The 10,000-nt window shown below is 43.4% G+C and overlaps 1 protein-coding gene across 1 annotated transcript in view; it reads left to right on the top strand.

The window, feature by feature from the left end:
* LOC307233770 (exostosin-1b-like) overlaps nt 1-10,000 on the top strand; it is a gene marked incomplete at its 5' end in the record, with an annotated part of 58,323 nt that overhangs the window by 533 nt on the left and 47,790 nt on the right. Inside the window, one exon of the mRNA XM_080005183.1 lies at nt 1-408. This exon is cut by the window's left edge and continues 533 nt beyond it. Coding sequence (XP_079861309.1) covers nt 1-408 — 408 coding nt within the window. The remainder of the gene's footprint in view (nt 409-10,000) is intronic.

Raw genomic sequence — 10,000 nt, 5'->3', positions numbered from 1 at the left:
CGGGGGCAAGAACCACATCATCTTCAACTTGTACTCCGGGACGTGGCCGGACTACACGGAGGACCTGGGCTTCGACATCGGCCTCGCCATGTTGGCCAAGGCAAGCATCAGCACGGAGAACTTCAGGCCCAATTTTGACGTCTCCATCCCCCTGTTCTCCAAGGACCACCCGCGGACGGGTGGGGAGAGGGGCTACTTGAAGCACAACTCCATCCCCCCGTACAGGAACTACATGTTGGTCTTTAAGGGGAAGAGGTACCTAACCGGGATCGGATCGGACACTAGGAACGCCTTATACCACGTCCATAACTCTGAAGACGTGGTCCTCCTCACCACCTGCAAGCATGGCAAGGACTGGCAGAAGCACCGGGATGCCCGGTGCGACCAGGACAACGCAGAGTATGACAAGTGAGTAGCACAATCACACTTTCTGATGTAGTATCTCACAGACCAGAGATGAGGATGTTGGGCAACATGGTTCCCCCAGGGACCCCCAGGGATCCTTCCAGAGGTTCCAAAGGGTCCCCAGCAAAATGATTACTGGCAAAACTTAACTTCAACAGTTAAAGTTAGAGTGTAAGGCACTGACTATTTTGATAATAGTTTCACTGTTATCGCCCTTTCGAGACAGGTTGGGAAGTTTGGACTAAATCATATCTAACAATACAAATCTGCCCAGATTCGCTTCCCAGAGACAAGAGAGTGAAATCAAATTTAGGGTCCGTCATATGAAAAGGCCTAGAATCACAGGTCTAAATCGTGAAAGGCTGTTAAAAGCAAGAACATGATACCATGGAATTAAAATTGTTTCCACCACGAGTCTGATGATTCTGTTCAGCTACAAAATAGATTAATTTTATTGCCATTTTTTCTCCGATACTCGGTACCACAATTAATGCTGTTTCCTCATTCTCATCGTGTAGTTGGGATTTTAGTCAGACCTGGCACGGCAGGTGAAATCAATAAACTTCCCAGCAGGATAGAAAAAGAGTAATACTTGATGCCTAGAGGACCAGGGTTGAGTATTGCTGCTTTGGCAATTTGAAATATTCTGTATGAGCTGCAGCGTTTGTTGGTAGCTCAGGCCAACAATGTGTTCTTTCTCAAATATTAGTATTTTTTTTACAGACCACCATCAGCCAATTTCACATGCCGCTTTCCCCATACATTTTCTTTCTCCAAATGGGAAAGAGGGGTGAAATAGCAGATTCTCACAATATCAATATCAAAAAGTAGAGTCAACCACTGAAAAAAAAGTTTAGAAATGTTTTTTTTCTTCTCCTCCACCCTCACTTGAATTGATGATGGGTAACTTGGATACTTAGTCGACAAAGCTGTAGTTTCTCAGTCCCAGAGACAATGAATGAATGTGAATTATCACACAGTGAGTGGACATGTCGGCTTGTGCAATCTTAAGCCTTTTTTTTTTGCCAATTACACTTTTTGTCAGAGCCTGAAAATTTGAACCTTTGACACCAAAATCACCTACTCAATTTCAATGTGGAAATGGTCTATTGCAGAAGGGGGTGCTTTTAAAGCTCAGATATGCTATCCTGGTGGATGCTGTTTCGCTATGCAGTCCCCAGGTTGTCCTGAGGACAATAACAGAATATCATCATCCCTTTAAAAATTTGCACCCACCCAGTCAGGCCAAATGGTTTGCCCATCTAAAAATCTGATCGATAAACCAGTGTCCCTCTCTCTCTCCCTGCCTCAGCCTGCTGAATTCATACCCCCTACCCCACCCAGACTGTGCTGTGTTGTTACGGGTGACTGTATGGCGCTGGGTGTTTGACTGTGGCTCTTTGGGGTGGATTAGCCCAGACAAAGCACTGGTGCCAGTTAGGGGAAGCCACTCTGGCCTTGTTTGTTCAGCCATTTCCCAGACAAACCCAACCCCATCAGCCAGGAATGCCCCGGCCCCAATCTGTGTCCTGTGTGACCCCACCCCCACCCCCAGCATCCCAGCCCCTCAGCCCCTCAGTTGTAGTAGTGGGAAGGCCTTGCTGTGAGTGTGACCCCAAGGTCAGCTTCATGCTGTGCTGGAGTCGATGTTGCCACTGGTAATTTGTTTTTTTGTCGGCTGGCTTTTTTCGCAGTGGACAAGCACCATAGGCCAGTCAATATGTAGCCCTTTACAGGGTCTGGTACAGAGCCTGGTTGCAATATGGATAAGAGTGAGGGTGAGAAAGAGGTGTTTTATTTTGTCCACCCAAATCATAGGCATTGGCAGTGTGTCTTCATATCAGGCTGTCTTGGGGCTGTCTCTCTGTGTGATGTAGGCATCGGCTTAGGAGGTTTCATTCCTTGGCTCGGCCGGCTGGAATATAGTTCACCACAGCAAGGACGTGAGCTATCTACTTAATTTTGAAATCTCCCTCTCTATTGCATGCTTTCTTCATCTCTTTCTGCCCTGTTCATTGCTGCCAGGGAGTGACTGCACACAGAGCGATGGGTGGCTTCAGAACCGTAACCAAAGGGGGGAGAAAAATCAAATCCTCCTGCCATTAAGTAGCATGGAGGGAAGAGGACTGGCGATGCTCGGCTGGGTACCTGACCTCATCGCCTTAGTCTCACGGCAAGGCGGTATGCGGCGGCTTTGCAGCGCCTAGATCCTCAGTAAGCCCGTTGCTATCCATCATGATCCCTTCGGTTGGATACCCAGGCCACCATGGTTCAGAAATCCAGCTCTGTTAAATATAATCAATCTTTTTGTCCAACGCTTTCACCTTGCGGCTCTGGTAGAGGGAAAACGATGCCAGGCGTAAGGCTACTTGGCATTCAATACTGTCTGGAAATGTCTTAATCCACAAGCCACTGTAGTATAGGGACGTTAACAATTGATTGACTACAGATTAATTGCTAATAAGAATTACATCGATAAGACTTTGTCTTATCAATAAGAACTGAACAATCTGCGGTCTTGTTATTGTATCAAGTTCAAGAGATTATTTGTCACATACATACACATACGGTCATACATATGTGCAGTGAAATGTCATGACACCCGGTGATTACGCACAATAAACTCTATAAGCTCGAAAAATACTCAAATGTGCGTAATCGACACGCGGGGCTCGCGCAGGCGGCCGCAAGGGGCGGCGCCACAATCCTGATTCTGGGTTCTATAATTATATAATATAATTAATTGTCTGTGTTGTATTAAATGTACATCTAAATCCTCCTAAATGAAACTTTACCATAACTTACCTCCAGTACTTACCTCACAGAGATTGCGTCCAGCAAAGATCATTTCATCACTAGAGAGCAGTCCCATACCTCAATGACAAACTTCTTATTGAGCTCAATGTTCTCCAGAGTTTGATGGCCTGGTACAGCAGAGAACAGGAGTCTTTGGGGCACAGTGTGTTTTGAGAAAAAAACAAAACCTAGCCAGGAAGTAGTTGTACTCACCAGAAGGACAAGGAGCAGTTGAGGAAAAAAATGCCCAGTGGAGCAGGAAATAGAAGTAGATGGAGGCTTTTCCAGAAGAACAACAAACATGGCTGTGCATAAAGAACGGGAGGTTCTCGATGTAGAGGAGGAAACTATATTGTTCAAGTTCAAGAGGTTATTTGTCACATACATAAACTGTACATATGGTCATACATATATGCAGTGAAATGTCAGGACATCTGGTGATTACGCGCAATAAGCTCTAAAAATATAAAAAATACTAAAATGTGCCTAATACGAGGTGCTCGCGCAGGCGGCCACAAGGGGCAGCGCCACAATCGTGATTCTGGGTTCTATAGTTACAAATAGAATTAATTGTCCGTGTTGTATTAAATATACATTTAAATCCTCCTTTTTGTGCGAACCAGCTCGGCCAGTTTTGCCTCGAATGTCTCCATTTTGAAATGAAATGACACCCTCATTAAGAATGCGTTGGATACCCCCCCCCCCATTTGGGGGGGGGGGGGTATCCGCTCAGTTCTTACTGACAATCCGATGTTGTCTGATCTGTCATTCAAACAAAGTTGTGAAATCAAAATAAATTATTGAAAATCTCTTCAAAATCTGTGATCTCTCTATCATAACTGAAAATTTTAACGACTTTAAGCCTTTTCTTACCTAAAAGTGAGTACTAGTACTTGGTCTGAACGACTTTTTGGTTAAATTTGTCATACAGTATATACTATCCCCTGCTGCTCGTATTTTATATGGGAATTTTGGTAGCGGTCTCTTCATTGTAGTCACAGCTCTCTGAATGGACACCATGGAAATGCTTTCAATGACCATGTTGAGTGTTTTCTAAAGCCTGCTGGCAGGGCAAAATGGGTGGGGCTTTTTCACATCTGGGAAAATCTGAATACTTGACAAGTTTGATCCATCAGTCCCCAGTAGAAGACCTTTAATTGTTTTGTAAACAGTAATTGGGTACAGGCCTGCTCTCCAACCAGTAACTGATACACAGCATGTGCAGGGCTCGCCCAGGGAATTAAACCGTGTTCGACTCCACTGGCGGTGTGGGCAGTGCAACGGAATGTTATGGGAAGTTAGTTGCCATGGAAATAAATATTTGTTGGTGGGTCACGATTTAACTTTACAAGCTGAGAAAGTGTCCCTTGAGTTACCATGCTGTACACCACAAGCCAGCAGGAAAAAACTGTATAGAACATGCTGCAATGTTTCGGAGTAGTGTTTGTCACACAGTCTATTCCCAACTTGGGAGAAGACCTGGCTGTTTATGCAGCCCTATGGGTCAGACAGTGCAGTCGGTGGTCTAACTGGGTGGAAGTAATAGTTTCTGTGCCTGGCTGTGGCCCATTGTACAACAAATCCCCCTTATCCTCTCCCACTGACAACAAGGAAGTTGTGACTGGCTGAATGCGGCCTCTCACCATAATCGCCATGTAATGGCCATGTAATTTCTGTGTAATAGTTCAGATTTTTATTTTCCTATGTTGGCAGCAGCCTGTATAGCGGGCTGATAATGCATCATTTGTGAGTGTATGGAGTAGGGGAAATCCACAATTATTTCATGATAATTTTTGTTGCATGTTTTGTTGCCTCAGTTTTATTATAATTTTTATTCATATCTTTGGCATTGTAGAGAAACGGAATAGATGTCATTCTGAAGCTATTGTGAAGCCCTGTCAATTATCTAGACCCATGGCCCTTTGTTAGCTGCCAGTCGTCGTGGCTTGTTGTGTTCCTCTTGGCTGTGATTGGAACAGGGGCTTTGTTAGTCTATCTGAATGCTGTTCTCTAACCCAGGGTTCCTGCATTCCACTGCACATGCACTTGATATAAGATTCAGTTACACATATACCGTACCCACGGCGGGGAGCCGCTGGCCTTGTCAGGAATAAGTGGCGAAAATCAAATGGACAAAGGATTGCATTCTCCCTTGAAAAAGAGATCCATAGGCTCCATGGATCCACGGAAAAGAGCACCAGATAAGTATGATGAGTATGATGTATCCACAGGACTCTTATATACTTACTACCTGGATTGACAGTAGAACCTCATTTATCCAAACCCTACGGATAGGGCAGTCGTTGGAGAGACAAATGCTCAAAAGAAAAATGAATATTAAGGAAAAAGTTTATTTGTTCTCTGCCAAGAACAAATGTATGAATATCTTACATAGTTTGATCATTGAGTAAAATCAATCCATGAGGACCATTCGACATAGATGGTGGAAAAGGGGGAAAATGCTCCTTTGGTTGACCAGTAAGTTCAGATAACTAAGGTTCTACGGTATCCACACATATTGCACCCATTCCTAGGAAGTGAATTATTTTTGGCCTTTTCAATCATTTCCGTGTTGTTCCAGCCACCTGGCATGGATAACCTTTCTTTTTCCCCTTCGTTCTCTCCCAATTATGTTGGTCATAACATTACATACGTACATTCAAGCCCCTGTGAATGAAGGCCTGTAACACGGCCAGAGGAGTAGGAGGCAGGACAGATGCAATTTTAACCTCAAACTGAAAGCCCCTTCACAGCTTGTTTCCAATTAAGAGGGTCTGCCAAGCGAAAGACGGAGAGAGCGAGAGATGTGAGTAGAGAGAGGGAGCGAGACAGAGACGGAGCCGTATCGAGGGCGAACGCAGAGACCGAGATAGACTGTTTGATGGTGGTGGAAAGAGACCAGGGAGCGTTTAAAAAGAAAAAAATAAGTTAGAATGGAGTGAGAGGCAAGGGAAAGGGGACAAACAAACTCTGCATCCTATGGTGAGATGCCAGAGTACAAGCTGTCGGTCCACTAGGTGTATTTATAGAGTAACAGGGTTTTAATCCTCACCCTTGGCCAAAGCCCATGGCCGAGGGCTGCTGGCAAACTCCATCCAGGCTGTGTGGAACACAGGAAAAATGGCGCTCATTGTGGGTAGGGGGGAGCGGATCTGGTAGAGCACGTTTCAGGATGGGGGTTTGTTCGTGGTGAGCAACGTAAACAAAATCATACATCATGGTGTTGATGTTATGTCACCAGTCGGGTCTTGCAACATTATTTTCAAGCTTGTTTCATTCGTCAGGGTAAGTCAAGTTCTCTGTCTATGGACCTCTGCACTAGGCTTGGGCAGATTGATGATTCAATCCCTGATTGACACTGAAGACGGATAATTTTTCTTCTCTGCCTGGTAAAATCAGAGTATTGAAACGATGCAAGTGCAGTTTACCGTGTTCTGAAACTGATCCCTCAGAGCGGGAGCAGAGAGGGAGAGGGAGGGCAGAGGGAGACAGCCGTTCTCTCCCTCTGCCCTCCCGCCCTCTCCGCTCAGAGCTGTTTTGGATTAATCATTGATTATTTTTAATGTTCATTGTGTAAAAAGGTTCCTGTATTGCTTGTAAAAAAAAAAAAAAAAAAAATTCAATGTTTTCCCTCTTGTTATTGTATTATTTCAGTCAACTACAACCAGAGAAATGTACTTTCTTTCATATTGAATTTATTGAGTTGGGAAAAAAAAGTAAATAACTTCTGATTTCGATTTTCTATCCTAAATCGGATATAAAATGATGGAATGATACATGGATATTCCTGTCCATTTACGCGGCAACGTCCGCAGTGGGAAAAGAGGTGTCAGGGAATTGGAGTGGAGTTTCTTTTATTTCCCCTCCAGACAGCGGTGCACGGTTGCACCGTGTGTGCATGCTGGTTCCCGACTTCCCTGTCAGCTTTCCTGTGTTTTTATTTTAGATGTATTTATAATCGTCTGTTTCCTACCTGTATGAAACAAAATCTTTAAAGACAACTGAATGAAGGGACTGTCCTGTTCATAAACCCGTGTGTCCCCACTGTCCTGTGCCACGTCACGCACGTCCCTCTGTTGCTTTCTGTTGTTACGGGACTTAATTTAGTAAAAACTTGATATTTTTGTGTAAATACTTGTAATTAATAAATCCTGCACTTCTGTAACTGGGAGACCACATTTGCCACATTACATTATGTTCTATGCACGCGCATAGGTTGTCAATCTCTTACTGTCCTATGAACAACCCTTAAGTGCATAATTTTATAAAAAAACAAAAAAACAATGTCACTGTACATTGTTTGATCATGTCGCTTGGGTGTTGTTGGATCTTGTTATTTGTGTCAATTTTATTTAATTATCTATTTATTTAATGTTCCTCTCCAGATTTGACTGGAAGAGCTGGTAGAAGTCCCCCCTTTTATTGTGGACATTGCCAGGATGGTTTTTTCCCACTACTTCCATTCCTATTGCTAGGGAGCCAATTCCAGTGGTCCTGGCTGGGCAGAGATTTAAGAAATGAAAGACCACCAGGGGGGCAAAACAATTAGGAGCAACTTAAAAGCGTTGTCTCTATCTCAGGCTATTTCAATTGTTTTCAAAGACTGATTTGCCATCTCCCAGTACAACGCTTTCCTGTGGAGTGTTTCTGGCAAAGCTGTAGATAAACTGTTCAATAACTAATATAGTGGCTTTGCTGATAATATTGTACCTCTGTCAAGAGTGGCGTTGAAGCTTTCTTCCTGTTAGGACAGTATGACCTGGTGTGTGTGTGTTTGTGTGTGTGTGTGTGTGTGTGTGTGTGTGTGTGTGTGTGTGTGTGTGTGTGTGTGTGTGTGTGTGTGTGTGTGTGTGTGTGTGTGTGTGTGTGTGTGTGTGTGTGTGTGTGTGAGACGCTTACTTTTTCTTAAGAAGCACTGTGCTCCTAAGTTGAAAAATTTAGGGCCGCAATAAAAAATGCATCAAATAATGTGTTTTTCCTAAATAAAAAAGGATACGGGGAGACATTTAAACCAATGAATTATTTGAATACAATATAAATGAATATTTGTATAAACGGTATGAACACCTATAATAAAATAGTTCTTAACAGCAAAAAATGTCTGCTCAGCCTGTTTAGGGAAAAACAAATAGGATATAACAAAAGTCTTGTTTATTTTTGAAGAAGAATAAACAAGATGAATTGATTTAATTATTTATACAATAACAAGCAACCAGGCGGCATTATAACAATATTAGGGTTGAGTTAGAAGGTTAATGTTTTGGCATCAAACTGTTAGATCCAATATGTTCATGTTAAATTTTTGGTGCGTGCGGGGGGTTGGCTGATAAACTGCATAGCTGCTGTACATTAACCACTACTCCATAAAGTGTGTCGCGCTTTACTAACAAATGCTGCTGAGGATTATGGATTAAAGTGTGAAAATGGAAACGATACCGGCATGACAGAGCTATGATGTCAGCATGGTTCTCTTTTCTAGTACTCGGCCATTTCCACTGTGCCATGTTAAGAGATTATACCAGATAATGCTTTCACACACAGAACAAGTTCTCAAAACCTCACCGAATAGGGAAATAACATCCACCTAACCATTAACCAAAAATTTGCCACAGTGCATAGATTGAACCTTGTGTTAGATACTGGATTTGCACACTAGAAATGTCCCGCCACGGTCAAGGCTTAATGTATGCAAAGTATAGCTAAAACCTTTCAAACATAAACAACAGGAACAAAAGAAACCTTGCGACTTTGTGCTAACTTGTTTATTTTGACTTGGCTCGCAGACAAAGCCCGATGTTGGCAACGGGAGAGACTCCTTGCCTTGCTCATTTTGAGATTCTATCTTGTTAAAGTAAGTGGCTGATCCATTGCACCGTGTCACACTTGAGGAGGCAATCCATCGCTGATGAGGAAGCAGCACATAGGCATGGAAAGGTTGCACAGGTAACAACCAAAAAGCCATTGCCAGCATCTCCACACATACAGAATCTCGTCCTGCATGGAGGGAAACAAAGCCCAAATCAAATCTCACCATTTTATTTTAATATCAAGTCAGACTCATAATTTGTGGAGCACGCCTGGATTTTTCCCTTGTTATTGTAGCCCAGGGGAAATGCGGAGCAGCTTTACATTCAGTGTTTTTCCACAGAGAGAGAGAGAGAGAGAGAGAGAGAGAGAGAGAGAGAGAGAGAGAGAGAGAGAGAGAGAGAGAGAGAGAGAGAGAGAGAGAGAGAGAGAGAGAGAGAGAGAGAGAGAGAGAGAGAGAGAGAGAGAGAGAGAGAGAGAGAGACCAGTGGTAATTCATGCCATATAATATTTGTTTACAGGTTGAGGTGAGCGCACCATTCAACTTTCCCAGGTCGATGTCAGCTTGACGAGACTTGCACCTCAGCAAACAGCTCTCGCAGATAAAGATGGTGGTAACTGGGCCTTTTAAGAAACTCTGATGCCTATGATGATGCTGGCATCGAGTTCCTGTTTTGATCATGGTGATCTCGCTGTTATTGTTGGAAATTGTTTCATATCGGACATCGGCAAGTTCCCAAGAGTCCAGTCCTTGCCCGTATTCAGTACCTTTACTCATTCCAAAACTAAAATGGTATCCATCTCTCAATGTCATGGGGATGGGGGGGGGTACAGGGGTACAGGGATATTGTATTTGCTAAATGTTGCCTTTCCATATATTTGCACTGGCCTGTTTCAGATTTCTTGCAGTGCTTTTTAAATGACTGGGAGCTGTGATTACCCAAAAGAGAATTTTGTCGTCCATTCCCTTGAGGTGGTGTATTTCTGTACAATA

Source organism: Zeus faber (genome assembly GCF_960531495.2).
Source record: "Zeus faber genome assembly, chromosome: 8".
In the NCBI taxonomy this organism is placed as follows: Eukaryota; Metazoa; Chordata; class Actinopteri; order Zeiformes; family Zeidae; genus Zeus; species Zeus faber.
The sequence above is the reverse complement of the archived record's forward strand: the minus strand, read 5'-3'. Positions and strand labels throughout refer to the sequence as shown.